This window comes from Schistocerca gregaria, chromosome 3 (assembly GCF_023897955.1).
Source record: "Schistocerca gregaria isolate iqSchGreg1 chromosome 3, iqSchGreg1.2, whole genome shotgun sequence".
NCBI lineage: Eukaryota > Metazoa > Arthropoda > Insecta > Orthoptera > Acrididae > Schistocerca > Schistocerca gregaria.
Window position 1 is genome coordinate 357,243,492 of NC_064922.1, and position 17,872 is coordinate 357,261,363.

Sequence of the window (17,872 nt, forward strand, 5' to 3'; positions counted from 1 at the left end):
CTGGTGGGGGGATGTGAAATTAGTCGAGAGTAATCACCTAATATTCATTGTGATGATGCAGTTCAAATCTACTCTGCAACATTAAAGCAACGAAACTCTCTCATTGCTACATGGGCAACAAGCAAGGCAGTATACCTACCACTAAAAGGAAGAGTGCTTTTTAGATTGTCAGCCGAAAAGTCCGTAGGGAGATACTAACGGGAATATTACAGAAAAGATACATTACTACTCACCATATAGCGGAGATGTTGAATCGCTAACAGGCACAACCAGAAGACTACTAAACAATGAAGTTTTTTACCAGAAGGTCTACTTCTGAAATAGACAACATTCACGAAAAAGCAGGTCACACACTAATGGCCACTGTCTCTGGCTGTCGAGTCCACACTGCAACTGCATATGATGGGAGAAGCAGTCTGGGTGGAGGGTGTAAGGGTAAGAAGGAGTCTGAGTTGTGGAGGGGGAGTGAGAGCGGGATATGGGTGGGTGCGTTAAAGTGCTCTTTGTGGAGGCATACGGGGATGAGATGGAGAGAGGGTAGGGCACCTAGGTGTGGTCGGGAAATAAGATAAAGTGTGGGGGAGAGGGAGGCAGAAAATAAGAGAGATAAAATGACAATGGGTGTGCTTGGGGAATAGCTGTATAATGTTGAAGTGGGAACAGGAAAGGGGATAGGCAGGTAAAAGACGATGGATAATGGAGGTTGCGCCCAGAAGGTTTATAGGAACGTAGGATATATTGCAGGGAGATTACCCCCACAAGTGCAAGTAAAAAAAACTGTTGTTGGTAGGAAGGGTCCATATGGCACAGGCCGTGGAACAACCATTATCATGAAGGTCGTTATGTTGTCCAGTGTGCCCAGCAACTTGGTGGTCCAGCTGTTTCTTGCCCACAGTTTGTAGGTGGCCATTCACATGGACAGACGGCACGTTGGTTGTCATGTGCACATAGAATGAAGCACAGTGGTTGCAGCTTGGTTTGTAGATCACATGTCTGGTTTCACAGGTAGGCATGCCTTTGATGGGCTTGGCGATGCTTGTGACTGGACTAGAGTAGGTGGTTGTAGGAGAATGTATGGGACAGATCTTGCATATAGATGTGATACAGGTGCATGAGCCATGAGAAGAGGAGTTTGGAGCAAGAGTTGTGTAGGGATATAGTTTCAGTGGATGGCGAAATCCAATGTGGCAGGGGTGGGAAGGACATACCTCATTTCAGGGCTAGACAAGAGGTAATCAAGAGCCTGGAAGAGAATGTGATTCAGTTGCTCGTGTCCTGGGTAGTACTGAGTCACAACGAGAATGCTCCTTTGTGCTTTGTGGACAGACAATGGGAATTTGAGAGGTGGTGGGTGGCTGGAGAGATAAAGCACAGGACATCAACTTCTGTACAACATTGAGAGGAAAATTACGGTCTTTGAAGGCCTCAGTGAGCTCCTCAGTATATTTCAGGAGGGTCTGCTCATCAATACAGATGTGAAGGCCATGGCTGTATGCAAAGCACTTCGTGGCATGTAATGAGAGGGAGCTGTCGAAATGGAGGTGTTGATGGTGGTTGTAGGTTTGATATGGAAGGAGATACTGGTGTAGTCATCTATCAGGTGGGGTAGAGGAGCTGGCTTGTCGGGCTGAGGAGGACCAGGTGAAGTGAAAGAGGGAGAAGTCGTTGAGGCTCTGGAGGAACATGGATAGGATGTCCTCATCCTGAGTCCAGATCACGAAGATGTCATCAGTGAATCTGAACCAGGTGAAGGGTTTGGGATTTTGTGTGGTTAGATGAGATTCCCTTAGAAGTATCATGAATAGCTTGACATAGGACGGTGCCCACTGCTGTAACCTGAATAAACAAAGTTCTAAATCAACTCCAGCTGCAGAAAGGTAAAATTGTATTCGAGAATCGGTGTTACAAGGGTTTCAATTATGACACATACACTGCCAATGCTCCTGACAGAGAGGGAATTCATTGCTTGTCACCATTATCTAGGGAGAGATTCTTCGATTATCAAGCAAAACGACCTATATCCTGGAGTTGACCACAGTCATGAGTGAATTTCTGAATAAAACTCTTGAGCAGAATCGATCGAATACTTCAGATATAAGAAGTGACCCTCGTTCTGCCAGAGACACTGTCAAAGAGAGAAAAGCACGAACAGATATTCAGAGTACCCTCTTGATCTGCGGGTGGGGAACTATCCTAAAAGGTCGAAGAATACAGAAGGCTATAGAAATCTCTACATTAAAGATGCATAATGTATAACAACTGCACTTGTGTCCTGAAACAGATAAGTTGTCATAATGCTCCCTCTTTAAGCAAACGATTCCGGATTTATCTTCCTTTAGAATTTCCTGCAAAATGCGATGTTACCACCATAAAAAGTTTCAATAACGAACGAAATGGTAGCATTCCACGAGCCGCAGGGGAAAATTTAAGCAGTTTGAATGTAGTAGGGATGCACTTGTAGCCTAGGGGTAGCGTCTTTGACTAGTAATCAAAACGTCCTCGGTCCCGGGATCGAACCCCGCCACCGCTTAAACTCTGAATACAAATCATCAGCAATGGCAGCCGAAGACTTCCGGCATAAGAAGTCACCCCCATTCTGCCAAGGGCCTTTTCAAAGAGTGCGGCTGAGCGGATAGAGGTTCAGGGCACTCTCGAACACTTGAGATGGGAATTGCCCGTACGACCGGAACATCAGATATGATCAGTAGCATGAGGATGCAAAAAGGCAATGTAAACCACTGCATTAAAGACGCATAATGTGTATCCACAGGACGTGTAGCATCTAATTCATAAGTGTCATGATGATCTCTCCACTCGCAAAAGATTCCCGAGTAGTCACCCAACAGGATCTCCAGGAAAGGACTGCCGAGGCGCTGATGACCATTATAACAAGATTGAATAATCAACGAAAGGATAACGTTCAACGAATAACGGTGTGGAATGTCAGAATTTTGAACGTGGTGGGGAAGTTAGAAAATCTGAAAAGAAAAAAAAAGTTTTACTCGAGATATATTGGGGGTCAGTGAAGTTAACTGGAAAAAAGACAAGTATTTTTGATCTGATGAGCATCGGGTAATATTAACAGCAGCAGAAAATGGTATAAAGGGAGGAGGATTCGTTATGAATAAGAAGCTAGGGCACAGAGTCATTACTGTGAACAGTAGAGTGATAGTTTGTTATCATCAGGTTCAGATGGCTCTGAACACTATGGGACTTAACTACCGTAGTCATTAGTCCCCTAGAACTTAGAACTACTTAAACCTAACTAACCTAAGGACATCACACACATCCATGCCAAAGGCAGGATTCGAACCTGCGACCTTAGCAGTCGCACGGTTCCGGACTGCTCGCCTGGAACCGCGAGACCACCGCGGCCGGCATTATCATCAGAATCGACAGCAAGACAACATCGAGAACGATATTTCTGGTGTACAAGGTTATGTCCTAAGCCGAAGATAAAGAGATAGAAAAAGTGTATGATGATATTGAACGCATAATTCAGTACGTATAGGGAGAAAATCTAATCGTCATGGGGGATTTGAAAGCGTTTCTAGGGGAAGGAGTAGAAGGAGGGGTTACGGGAGAACATGGGTTTGGTACTAGGAATGAGAGAGGAGAAAGACTAGTCGATTTCTGCAATAAATTTCAGCCAGTACTAGCGAATACTCTGTTCAAGAATCACAAGACGAGGAGGTATACCCGGAAGAGACCGGGAGGTAGGGGAAGAGTTCAGTTAGATTACATCAAGGTTAGGCAGAGATTGCGAAATCAGATACTGGACTGTAAGGCGTAACCATGATTCAGACGTAGACTCAGCTCACAGTTTAGTAGTGATGAAGAGTAGACTGAAGAGGCAAGTTAGGAAGAATCATGACCGAAGAAGTGGAATACTGAAGTAATAAGGAATGAAGATCTACGCTTAAAGTTCTCTAAGACATCTCTGAAAAGGGCAAATCACAGAAGTAAGAAATAAAAACATAAGTGCAAAGAAGGTAACCGTGAAGAAACTATGAGTAACGGAAGAAGTACTTCAGTTGATGGAGGAAAGAAGTAAATACAAAAATGTTCAGCGAAATTCAGGAGTACTTCTCTACAAGTCACTTGGGAATGAGATAAACAGGAATTTAATGGAAACTAAGCGAAATGGCTGCATGAAAAATGTGAAGGGACCGAAAAAGAAATGATTGTCGGAAGATCTGAATCAGCGTACAGAAAATAAAAGCAAGGATGGTAACATTAAGAGTGCAATAGGAATTCCATTGTTAAATGCAGAGGAGAGAGCGGATAGATGAAAAAATTGTAGGCCTATATGAGGGGAAGATTTGTCTAATGTGATAGAAGAAGAAACAGGAGTCGACACAGAGGAGATAGGGGATCCAGAATTTAAAAGAGCTGTGGAAGATTTAACCTCAAATAAGGCAGAAGGAACAGACAACATTTCATCAGAATTTCTAAAATCATTGGGGGAAGTTGCAACAAAATGACGGTTCACGTTGAAGTGCAGAATGTATGAGTCTTGCGATATACCACCAGACTTTTAGAAAACTATCATCTACACAGTTACGAAGACTGCAAGAGGCGACAAGTGCGAGAATTATCGCACAATCAGCTTAACAGCTCATGCATTCAAACTGTTGACAACAATAATACACAGAAGAAAGGAAAATAAAATTGAGGATGTATTAGAGGACGATCAGTTTGTCTTCAGAATGGCAAAGGAGCCAGAGAGGCAGTTGTGATGTTGCAGTAATGGCAGTAAGACTAAAGAAAAATCAAGATCCAAGAGGGGTAATAATAAGAGTGAAGACCAAGAACGAAGTGCTCGGTTAAAAAGGGTGTAAGACAGGTAAGTAGTTTTCGCGCCTATTGTTCAATTTATACATAGAAGAAGCAATGATGGAAATAAAAGAAAGGTTCAAGAGTGGAATTAAAATTCAAGGTGATAGGATGTCAATAATAAGATTCGCTGATGACATTGATAAGCTATAGGAAAACAACAGCTACCAACAAAGAGACAAAAATAAGGAGAAGAAGAACGAAGTGAACGGATTAAAAAAGGTATATGACAAGTTTATATTCTTTCACTGCTACTGTTCAAGTTACATACCGCCCAAGGAATAACGGAAATAAAGAAAATGTCGTGATGAGGGATGAAAATTCCGGGTGAAGTCAATGATAAGATTCTCTTGTGACCTTACTTCCCACATTGAAAGTGAGGAAAAATTGTAGGTTCTTTTGAATGCTTCGAAGCATCTAACGCGCACAGAGTATTGAAAGGAAACCAAAGAAAACGAATGTAATAAGGACTGACAGAGATGAGATTTGCGACAAACGTGCATCGACACTGGGGGCCACTCATTAGACGAAGTGAAGAAGTTCTGCTACCTTGTTAATAAAACAATGCATGACGGACAAAGCAAGGAGGATGTAAGAAGTAGTCTACTTTACCAAAGGAGGAACTCCTCACAGAAAGAAGTGTACTGCTATCAATCGTTGGCCTTAATTAGAGGATGAGATTTCTGAGAATGCCGTCTGTAATAGAACACGTGGGAAACCGAAAAATAATAGAAAACTTGAAGTTGTAATGTTAGATGATGCTAAAAAGTAGGTGGACTGATAAGAAATGAGGAGGTTCTCGGCAGCACCAGCTAGGATATGGACAAGTGCAAACAATGAGAAGAAGAAGGGGCAAGATAACTGGACATATGTTAACACACCTGAGGATAATCTTCATACTGCTAGAGGGAGTCGACAGGGCAAAACTTATAGGGGACGAGAGCGACTGGAACATACCCAATAAATAACTGACTATGATGGATGCACGTGCTGCTCTGAGATGAAGAAGTTGACTCGGAAGAGGAAGCGGCGATGGGCTGCATCTAACCAATCACAAGACAGATGACAAAAACAGAAGAAAAAAAAGGGAAAGAAACTGCACCTTGGCACTCGAATGTATAGTGGCCTCAATATATCGACGTTCTGCTGGATCGATGTTCTTGTGTTGTGCCGGCGAGTCGGCAACCAGCAGCCACCATGGCACACACCATAGCAGTCCGATGCCGCCAAACACGTAGAAGGTCAGCGGCCAACCTACCGACGTCGCGCATAGAGAACCCGTTGCCGCCATCGATACCACCATACCACCGTACAGCCCTGCAGGAGAAAATAAATAAAACTAGTACACTTCTAAACCACAGGAAAATTCAAACATACTTGTCACTAATATTTCTAACAGGGTGTACATATAAAGACCTAGTTATCACTTCTTCCGTTTGGACTCCAATGTCTGAGGATATCATAAACATCCTCTTTTCGTCGCTTATACTGTGAAGTGCTTCTAATACGATTATTTTTACAGAATGATTCTTGCGTTTATGTGTGTAATCCAACCCCCCCCTCTAGCCCCCTGAACCATGAACCTTGCTGAGGTAGGGTGGTTTACGTGCCTCAACGATACAGATAGCCGTACTGTTGGTGCAACGAAATGGAGAGGTATCTGTGTAGAGGCCTAATTAACCTATGGTTTCTGAAGAAGGACAGCAGACTTATCAGTAGCTGAAGGGGCAACAACCTCGATGATTGATCTGGCCTTTGTTACATCAACCGAAAGACATTGCTGGGCTGCTATAGCGAACCAATGAAAGCAAGACGAAATTGCAAGCGTTATTTTTCCCAAGGGCATGCAGCACTGCCATGATGGTGGGATAAGTAAAAAATATTCAAAGTAAAGTAGTCCCCCCCCCCCCTTGGATCTCTGGGTAGGGACTACTCAGAAGGGTGTCGTTATGAGGAAGAACACAACGGGCTTTCTCCTGGTTCTAACGTGGAAAGTCAGATCCCTTAATAGGATAGGTAGGTCAGGGAATGTAAAAAGGGAGATGGATAAGTTGAATTTAGATAGAGTGGTAATTGATGTAATCTGGTGGAAAGGACAGGCTTTCTGGTCAGCTGGGTACAGGGTTACAAATACAAAATGAAATAAGGGTAATGCAGGAATAGGTCTATACTGAATAAGAAAAGACAAATGCGGATAAGATTTATGAATGACATAGTGGAGGCATTATCACAAGCAAGATAGACAAGACGCCAACACTCACCATAATAGCAAAATTTCATGCGATAACTAGCTCCGCAGATGATGAAGAGACTGAAAGGATGTACGGAGCTAAAAGAAATTATTGAGATAGTTAAGGTTTAACAACTGAACTGTGATGTGTGACTGAGATTCGATAATAGGAAAACGGCAACAAGAAAAAGTAGTAGGAGAAAAAGAACTGGGAGAAGATAATGTAAGAGGAAGTCGCGAGATAGAATTTTACATGGAGAATAATTTAATCATTGTCAATGTTCGGCTTAAAAAAATCACGTACAAAGGTTATGTACGTGGAAGAGACCAACAGGCACGAGAAAGTATGAAACATATTAGATCGTGCTAAGACAGAGACTACGAAACCAGATGTTTAACTACAAATCATTTCCGGGTGTATTTGATCTACAGAACACTTCGTACAGGGCTTGTGGTATCACTTAAAGAGTGACATAGCTCTCATGTTAGTCTGGGGAATATTCCCAGTCCTATATTTGATGTAATCTTCAATTGGATAGTTGAGGTTATGGTCCAAACTACTATACAGACTCCTCCCTCCCCGTCCTCTCCCCAATGAGATGGGAGGCATGATAGTTTGAAACGAATTTCACCGAGGACTGAAAGACTGTCGAAACAAAGCCCTTGTAAGTAGGCGAAATTTCCTCAAAAACCGTTGAGAACCTTCGGAGAGGCAGCCCCAACAAAATTATTGCTCCTGGTGTATGAGAGATGTGAGGCAGATGATACATGTTTAGGCTTCAAGAAGAATGTAATAATTTATGTTCCAAAGAAGGCAGGCTCTGACACTTGTCAGTATTATCGAACTTTCAGTGTAAAAGCCATGGCTGCAAAATACTGACACCTATTATTTATTGCGGAATATAACATGTGTGTATGTGTGTGTGTGTGTGTGTGTGTGTGTGTGTGTGTAGTGTCTGTGTTTTCGAACATGTCCTAAACAACAGACACTATTTTGATCCAGCAGCCACTATAAATTACAAAGCAAAGCGGACATTGATATAAATCAATTAAGGCGAGATGGCCAATGATCTCTTCAGTGCAGATGCACACCAGGCTCGAACGCTTACGGAAATTGGCGAAATGCCGCGAGTAACGATGATAACGGGCAAGAGGCACTACATCCGTAGTGTGTGAATAAGTTGAGAATTTCGGTCTGACGTGAGGGGTGCCAGGGTAGTCCGTGCAGATGCGACGACCGCTATGTCCGAATGGCGCAAAGTGAGCGCATCTGCCTAGTAAGCAGGAAACCGGGTTCGAATCCCGGTCCATTGCAAGTCCCCAACTTTCCCCATTACTTTAAATCAATGACCGCTCGCAATAAATGTTGATAGTGTAGACACAGGAAATACTTCTTGTGTTCTGTGAAGTGCACAGTTTTATATTCCTCGTCATGTAAAAAACATTTTCAATCTTTACACCGCTCTGAAATGATATCACTATCCAACCGGATATTTTTACAGCTTTTTTAAAACAGTTGTTAGTACTAGACAATGTATTATCCTCAAAACGCCTAACTTTGCTATTAATATGGACTGCAAGGCGATTTACACATTCAAAATGAGGAGATGAGCAGCAAGGATCTTCTGAGACCCCTACGCTGTATTTAGCCTTCAGATATACATCAGCCACCCTCATATATACTGCTCTGCCTAGTATGCAGTGCGAAAGCCACAAATCACTCAATATCAGCACACTGAGTATAAACATTCTAATACTGAAAAGGTCTAACAATCCCAAGCAAATGAACCTGCAATTATTGTTAATAAAACAATAGTGTTGTTTCCAGTCTTACTGTTTGTGTGTGGCGTAAAATTTTAGTTGTTTGGTGCAAACACTTCAGGAAAAGTTATAAAGTAACTTTCTTAATGATAACTGTGGTGTATCTCGCTACAAGTCTAAATCTGAAAAACAAAAATAATTATGATGTATTTTAATTACATTGATCCATGTACTTTTATATGCTTATTTTTACTGACTGCAAATTTAGTATTTCTTCACATTGATTAGTCACAAAAATTGCATTTGACGTATGTTAACTTGTAACGCTGGACAGTTTAAGAAATCCATCACCATATAAATGAGCTTCCAAAGGTGGTGTTTTAAGGATGTATCACTATATAAATGTAGTAAAACAGTGTGAGGACAACAAAGCATGACTGTCAACCTGAGCAATAATTTAAGAGGTCCTTCGCATCGCTGCGTCAGAGAGCTGCGTGGAAGTTGCCTATTCAATTGCACTCTCCCTTTGCCCATAATATTTTTGCTTTCTAATATCGCGAATTTATCCTTGCGATATTCTGAAAGCTCCGTGAGTTATCCCTCTGCGTCTCCACTGAAGCACGTTTGTATCTTTAGAGTAATGCCCAAGCTCTCAGCCATTAGGAAATGTAAGAGGGTATCGAGCCCCGACGCCATATAGTTCGAATAGGCACTCGCTATTCTTTATCTGGTTCTGTCGGTTTCCGTTCTCGGTGCGCTGCACTTGGAATCCTGGAATGATGAAGATTCTGGGTTACAATTTTTAGGTTATTTCAGCCGTGTGTTATAAATAATCGCGCAGTTTTCTTGCAACCATTCCGTGTACAGAAGTTTCAGTGAATTATAACGAGAAACGAAACCATTGCAAGTGACGGCACAAAGGCTCGTATAATGTTCATTTTTGTGAAATGGAAGCTGATTTATAGAATCTAGTAACATTTTTTCAAAGCATTGCATATCAGGTTCAGACTTACTCTCTCCTGCATTATATATGCTTTATATTCTTAGTGGAACACGTCTCTTGAAAATATGTAGTTTCGTCGCTTTTCACAGAATCTCTCTTCCAATTACAGAGACTGAGAACCGATGTGGCCTTGTTGTACTGGAATGCTGATAGGAAGACCATGCGTTGTGTTGTTGCACAACAGTGGGATATTTCGCGGAACATAAGCTACTGAGGAACTCTATTTTCAGTAGAATCTGAAGGTTTTGTTCTTAAATTACATAATAATATTACAGGTTTAATGAAGCATTTGAGTAACTATTCTTTCGCGTCTGTACCCAGAAATTACTGATACAAGAAAAAAAGATCTCATTACAGTGCTTTTTGCTGTAAGCTGAAACACAAAATATTAGCTAAAGCATAAACCACAAATACAGGATATCAGCTTCGACCCAAATTCGCTTAATATGTGAGTGTTGTCTGAATAGACAGACCTCAGAAGAATTTAAAAATGTGTTTGGTACAACCACAGCCTTCATTTTCACAAAGATATTATTTTTAAATACTACTTATGTAAGCACTAACAGCTAGTTTCCAGCGTTCATCGTTCGCAGTGCATAATAAATGCCGATACACCATGCTATAAAGGAGTAAAAACCAGAAATCACATGCCACGCACAGTTAGGCATAGCATGGTCATCAATGAATGTGCACGACCTTTTAATACAGGGTGTTACAAAAAGTTACGGCCAAACTTTCAGGAAACATTCCTCACACACAAATAAAGAAAAGATGTTATGTGGACATGTGTCCGGAAACGCTTAATTTCCATGTTAGAACTCATTTTAGTTTCGTCAGTATGTACTGTACTTCCTCGATTCACCGACAGTTAGCCCAATTGAAGGAAGGTAATGTTGACTTCGGTGATTGTGTTGACATGCGACTCACTGCTCTACAGTACTAGCATAAAGCACATCAGTACGTAGCATCAACAGGTTAGTGTTCATCACGAACGTGGTTTTGCAGTCAGTGCAATGTTTACAAATGCGGAGTTGGCAGATGCCCATTTGATGTATGGATTAGCACGGGGCAATAGCCGTGGCGCGGTACGTTTGTATCGAGACCGATTTCCAGAACGAAGGTGTCCCGACAGGAAGACGTTCGAAGCAATTGATCGGCGTCTTAGGGAGCACGGAACATTCCAGCCTATGACTCGCGACTGGGGAAGACCTAGAACGACGAGGACACCTTCAATGGACGAGGCAATTCTTCGTGCAGTTGACGATAACCCTAATGTCAGCGTCAGAGAAGTTGCGGCTGTACAAGGTAACGTTGACCACGTCACTGTATGGAGTGCGCTACGGGAGAACCAGTTGTTTCCGTACCATGTACAGCGTGTGCAGGTACTATCAGCAGCTGATTGGCCTCCACGGGTACACTTCTGCGAATGGTTCATCCAACGATGTGTCAATCCTCATTTCAGTGCAAATGTTGGCTTCATTCCAACGTGATCAAATAGTAAATTTTCACAATCAACATGTGTGGGCTGACGAGAATCCGCACGCAGTTGTGCAATCACGTCATCAACACAGATTTTCTGTGAACGTTTGGGCAGGCATTGTTGGTGATGTCTTGATTGGGCCACATGTTCTTCCACCTACGCTCAATGGAGCACGTTATCATGATTTCATACGGGATACTCTACCTGTGCTGCTAGAACATGTGCCTTTACAAGTACGACACAACATGTGGTTCATGCACGATGGAGCTCCTGCACATTTCAGTCGAAGTGTTCGTACGCTTCTCAACAACAGATTCGGTGGCCGATGGATTGGCAGAGGCGGACCAATTCCGTGGCGTCCTCGCTCTCCTGACCTCAACCCTCTTGACTTTCATTTATGGGGGCATTTGAAAGTTCTTGTCTACGCAACCCCGGTACCAAATATACAGAATCTTCGTGCTCATATTGTGGACGGCTGTGATACAATACGCCATTCTCCAGGGCTGCATCAGCGCATCAGGGATTCCATGCGACGGAGGGTGGATGCATGTATCCTCGCTAACGGAGGACATTTTGAACATTTCCTGTAACAAAGTGTTTGAAGTCACGCTGGTACGTTCTGTTGCTGTGTGTTTCCATTCCCTGATAAATGTGATTTGAAGAGAAGTAATAAAATGAGCTCGAACATGGAAAGTAAGCGTTTCCAAACACATGTCCACATAACATATTTTCTTTCTTTATGTATGAAGAATGTTTCCTGAAAGTTTGGCCTACCTTTTTGTAACACCCTGTATATGTCCATTAACCGTATTAACATGCACCTATTCGCAGTTCCGCTACATGTCTACAATCGAATACAATTACTGTAATCTATGTTCATGTTCCTTTTGTTTTCTAGGAGTCCTTCTTACATTACCTGGATGGCTTGTTGATTAAGAGACCAACGACTAAATACAGTGAAAACCGAAAATTTGGTACTGTTTATGCAGCTGCTGTGAGTACGATATACATAAAAGAAATACTAAGCAAATCTGAGTTACTCAGTGACGGCTATTCCCCAACTGAAAAGCAAAACCACGCTCTTAGAAGATGGGGATCGTAAGAACATAAACATAATGCTGATCCGTATTACTTCAAAGTTCAGTTATAGCTCCGGCATGTGTACATGTTGACTGCACAGCTGTAGCTACTACACAGAACGGTTGTTTATAAAATAATAATTGGCAGAAAATCTGGGCAAATTAACAGCGTAATGTTAGGCTTTTTAGAAGCGGCAACGGGACAACGAGCTCGGAGTTATCATCCATTCTAGCGAGAAGGAGTGTCTTCTACACGGAACAGAGGAACCTGTACCATCTAGGTGAGCTACATTACAGTGCCTACAAATTTAGCAACTTACCTAGAAAAATTATAGAGAATTTGCTTCTTTCGTGGTCTGGCGACCACCTGCAGATAAGAGTTTGTATCGTTGGTACTATTCCGCCCTGGAACAAAGAGAAAATGATATCTAAATGCAAGTGGACTGTATACTGCTGGACGTAAGGTTGTTTCTGAAGCACCACTCATGAAAGTTATGTCACTGTGCAGCGTGAAATTCAAATTCTAGTTCCGAGAAACAAACTGAAGCATATAGAATTAACTAAAAATATTATTGACAAAAAAAGTACTGCGCAATCTCCATCATCAATTTGAGTGCAACTGCCCTTGTGTCACTGCGTCGTCTATTTGTTATTCGTCCTCTTTAACTTCCCAAGAGACATTTATTTCGTTTATGTACATTATTGGCATTCATATTTAACGAAATTTAATCTAGCACCATAGTACTGCAAATGCCGTTGATGTACACTGATCAGCCAGAAGATTATGAACACCTATCTACTACCCTTCCAGGTAATAGCAGCGTCACTTGGCGAGGATTGACTGCTAGTCAGACAACTGCATGATGCATGTGATATCAGTGAGCGTATTGTCGATTGTAGAATGGGGGACGCGCATGATTTATCTGAGTTTGACTGAGGGCAGATTGTGACATCTCAGAAGCTCGACATGAGCATTTCGAAAACTCCACGACTTGCCGGGTGTTCGAGGAGTGCTGTGGTGAGTGTCTTCAACAATGATTGGAAAAGAGCACAGGTAGTCCCAGTCTTCAAGAAGGGTCGTCGAGCAGATGCGCAAAACTATAGACCTATATCTCTGACGTCGATCTGTTGTAGAATTTTAGAACATGTTTTTTGCTCGAGTATCATGTCGTTTTTGGAAACCCAGAATCTGCTCTGTAGGAATCAACATGGATTCCGGAAACAGCGATCGTGTGGGACCAAATTCGCTTTATTTGTTCATGAGACCCAGAAAATGTTAGATAAAGGCTCCCAGGTAGATGCAATTTTCCTTGACTTCCGGAAGGGGTTCGATACAGTTCCGCACTGTCGCCTGAAAGTAAAAGCCTATGGAATATCAGACCAGCTGTGTGGCTGGATTGAAGAGTTTTTAGCAAACAGAGCACAGCATGTTGTTATCAATGGAGAGACGTCTACAGACGTTAAAGTAACCTCTGGTGTGCCACAGGGGAGTGTTATGGAACCATTGCTTTTCACAATATATATAAATGACCTAGTAGATAGTGTCGGAAGTTCCATGCGGCTTTTTGCGGATGATGCTGTAGTATACAGAGAAGTTGCAGCATTAGAAAATTGTAGCGAAATGCAGGAAGATCTGCAGAGGATAGGCACTTGATGCAGGGAGTGGCAACTGATCCTTAACATAGACAAATGTAATGTATTGCGAATACATAGAAATAAGGATCCTTTATTGTATGATTATATTATAGCGGAACAAACATTGGTAGCAGTTACTTCTGTAAAATATCTAGGAGTATGCGTGCTGAACGATTTGAAGTGGAATGATCATATAAAATTAATTGTTGGTAAGGCGGGTACCAGGTTGAGATTCATTGGGAGAGTCCTTAGAAAATGTAGTCCATCAACAGAGGATGTGGCTTACAAAACACTCGTTCGACCTATACTTGAGTCTTGCTCATCAGTGTGGGATCCGTACCAGATCGGGTTGACGGAGGAGATAGAGAAGATCCAAAGAAGAGCGGCGAGTTTCGTCACAGGGTTACTTGGTAACCGTGATAGCGTTACGGAGATGTTTAACAAACTCAAGTGGCAAACTCTGCAAGAGAGGCGCTCTGCATCGCGGTGTAGCTTGCTCGCCAGGTTTCGAGAGGGTGCGTTTCTGGATGAGGTATGGAATATATTGCTTTTCCCTGCTTATACCTCCCGTGGAGATCACGAATGTAAAATTAGAGAGACTAGAGCGCGCACGGAGGCTTTCAGACATTCGTTCTTCCCGCGAACCATACGAGACTGGAACAGGAAAGAGAGGTAATGACAGTGGCACGTAAAGTGCCCTCCGCCACACACCGTTGGGTGGCTTGCGGAGTATAAATGTAGATGTAGATGGCGAAAACAAGGTGAAACCAGGTACACACGTCGTGGGTTTGGGCTGCCACCTCTCATTAAAGATGTCGGACGTTGCAGGTTTGACAGACTGGAAAACAGGACGGGCTACGAACTGTGGCGGAAATGACAGCAGACTTTAATTCTGGGCAGAGAACACGTGTGACTGAACACACAGTGCACCGAACGCGCCTAACGATGGACCTCAGAAGCCGACGACCCATGAGTGAGCCGATGTTAGCATCACGCCATCGGCAACTACTGTACGTCTGAAACGGACGCGTGAACATCGGCACTGGACGTTGTCGCAGTGGCAGATCGTTGCATGGTCTGATGAACCCCGATACCCTCTTCACCATGTCGATCGGAGAGCGCGAATATGGTCTTCCAGGGCAACAGCTCCTTACCACCTGTACTACAGTACGACGGCCAAGTAGTTTCCTACATCGAATGCAAACCACGTACACCTTTCATGACGATCGCGTTTCCCGTGCTATTTTTCAACAAGGTAATGCTCCATGTCATAGGTTCAGGAGCGTGATGGAATGGTTCGAGGAACACAGTGGCTAGTTCCAATTCACGTGCAGGTCCCCCATCTCGCCAGATCTGCATCCGTTCGAAAGCATCTGGGATGAAATTGAACGTAGCGTCATAACTCATTGCTCCCCTGCCCGTAATTTACGGGATTTAGGTGACTTGTGCGTGCAGATGTGGCGCCAACTCACTCCAGCGACCTACCAAGGCGTCACTGCGTCCATACCGCGATGCCTCGCCGTTGTTATCTGTGCCAAAGGTGGACGTACCGGCTATTAGGTAGCTGGTCATGGTGTTCTGGCTGATCAGTGTACATGACTAATTTATGTTGAAGGGCAGTGATTGCAATAAATTCCTTGTCTTTTCTAGGGGAGAAAACGGGAGGAAGTTCTTTAGTGCATGATAATGCCTGTTGCTGCTCTTTTCCAAATCAGTGCCCTAGAGCATTTCCATTAGCGCTTCAATTAGTAAATTCGCAGAGAGGAAGAAAATAGAAAAAATACCTGCACCGTCCCCTGGATCAGCCTGTTGGCAAACAGGACGTAGTCACCAGCCCACGCTGAAGATGGAGTTAGAATAGAGAGCACAGACGAAACAAAGATGCCGATTGCGAATACGATCTTCCCTCCAAAGTGATCTGCCAGCATGCCACCAGGGAAGTGTCCGATTACGTAGCCGTAGTAATAGGCGGCCAGGATCTCACCCTGCTTCTGCTTGTCCCACGCGAAATCGCCATCCTGCAAAAAACAGACAGAGTGAAATAACTAAGTCTGCAGCACCAACCTCTTCTTTCATTTAGTTGTACATCCTGACGTGAGAAGCATATGCTGAAGAAGTACATTTTAAGAGGTCATCGAACGGGTAACTGCGTGTGTCAAGGGACAGGAAAATACAGTAACTAGAGTGGATGAAGAAATACAAGACAAAGTTAGTGGGCGAAAATGTGTGTTTGGAGTGAGGAAGGAGAAAGACTCTTCGAGTTCTTCAATAAACTTCAGCTATTAATTCCGAATACACGCTTCAAGACTCAAAAGAGAAGGAGACGTGCTTGGAAAAGGCCTGTGGTTGCGGGAAAAATCCTCTGGTTTATATCGTGATGAGACACAGATTCCGAAACGAGATACTGGTTTGTAAGGCCTACCTAAAAGCAGATATACATCGCCAAAAAAGTTCAGAGACCTATTTTAATCTTGCCGCATAAGCGACGTCTGCGCAGTAACTATGCTGGCATCTTGAACAAACAGCTGTAAACACTTGATGCGCATTAGACCAGACACTTGTGAGCAGGCAGTGCTTTAAAGGTTATCGCGCCTGCCCATCGATTTCGTTCAGATTCATGGTATATGCTAGGTTTGGCCATAAATGAAAATGGGAGCTCCAGATGGTCATGAGTTTTTCCTAAACTACCATTTTTAGCGCTGGTCCGGCGTGGCATGAACCTCTTATGATAAGGTAGTTTCCAAGCAACGTAAGGGGCAGTGAAAACAATTCAGAATCCGACGGACGTGGAGTCAAGTCCCTACGCGAAAACTCTCTTTTTAATTTCAATTTTTGCGTCACTTACGCTCCATAGAAATTGAAATAATGGTCAGTATACTGTATTACTAAATATTTTCATAAAAGGACGAAAAGGAAATGCAGATACATTTCAAGGATGGAACTGCAGAACATACACGAGAACTATCTATATAAAATAAGGTAGTTCTGTTATTTTACGGCAACGGCCTTGCCGCAGTGGATACGCCGGTTCCCGTCAGATCACTGAAGCGCTGTTGGGCGTGCCCGGCACTTGGATGGGTGCCCATCCGGGCCGCCATGAGCTGTTGCCATTTTTCGGGGTGCACTTAGCCTCGTGATGCCAACTAAGGAGCTACTCGACCGAATAGTAGCGGCTCCGGTCAAAGAAAACCATCATAACGACCGGGAGAGCAGTGTGCTGACCACACGCCCCTCCTCTCCGCATCTTCAACTGAGCGGTCGGATGGTCCCGATAGGCCTCTTGTGTCCTGAAGACGGAGTGCTGCTGCTGCTGTTATTTAACAGTTGAGGACACACGCATGCTGCGGTGATATTGATCGTAAAAATGGGGAAGCACTAATTTTCTCGGCATCTTGCACACATTGTACGCGGATTTGGCTGGCCCTTGTACGGATGACCGTTCAGGTCTGCCGAGTACTGTTGGCAAGCGGGTCACACTAAACCCTTGTGAGGCGAACAGAGGAGGAGTATCAGCTCCAGTCACGAAGGCTGACAACGACCGGGAGAATGGTGTGTTGACCACCTTCCTGCCACATCCGCATGCGAGTGACGCTATGGGAAGAGGGTGACACTGCGGTCGATCGGCACCGTTGGAGCTTCATAGAGATCTGTTCGGACGGAGTCCTTACCTCACGATAAAAATAGACGTCGCAGCGTTGCACTAGCGGAATGCAGTTCGGTGGAATCACTCTAAAACTGCACGGTGGCAATCCGTCATCTCGAGAAATCTCTTCGTATAATCGTGGATTTGTTTGTCCTCCCCAAGTGTCAAATGATAGAAGAAATTTGTTCTCTTGCTATTAGGGCTT

At 43.4% G+C, this 17,872-nt stretch overlaps 1 protein-coding gene across 1 annotated transcript in view; it reads right to left on the reverse strand.

Annotated features, from left to right (window-relative positions):
- The window catches only part of LOC126354039 (sialin-like), a 90,696-nt gene that overhangs the window by 45,255 nt on the left and 27,569 nt on the right, over positions 1–17,872 (reverse strand). Inside the window, exons 3-5 of the mRNA XM_050003383.1 lie at positions 15,809–16,042; positions 12,710–12,794; positions 5,939–6,153 (exon numbers count right to left, since the gene is read on the reverse strand). Of these exons, the coding sequence (XP_049859340.1) occupies positions 5,939–6,153; positions 12,710–12,794; positions 15,809–16,042 (534 nt within the window). The remainder of the gene's footprint in view (positions 1–5,938; positions 6,154–12,709; positions 12,795–15,808; positions 16,043–17,872) is intronic.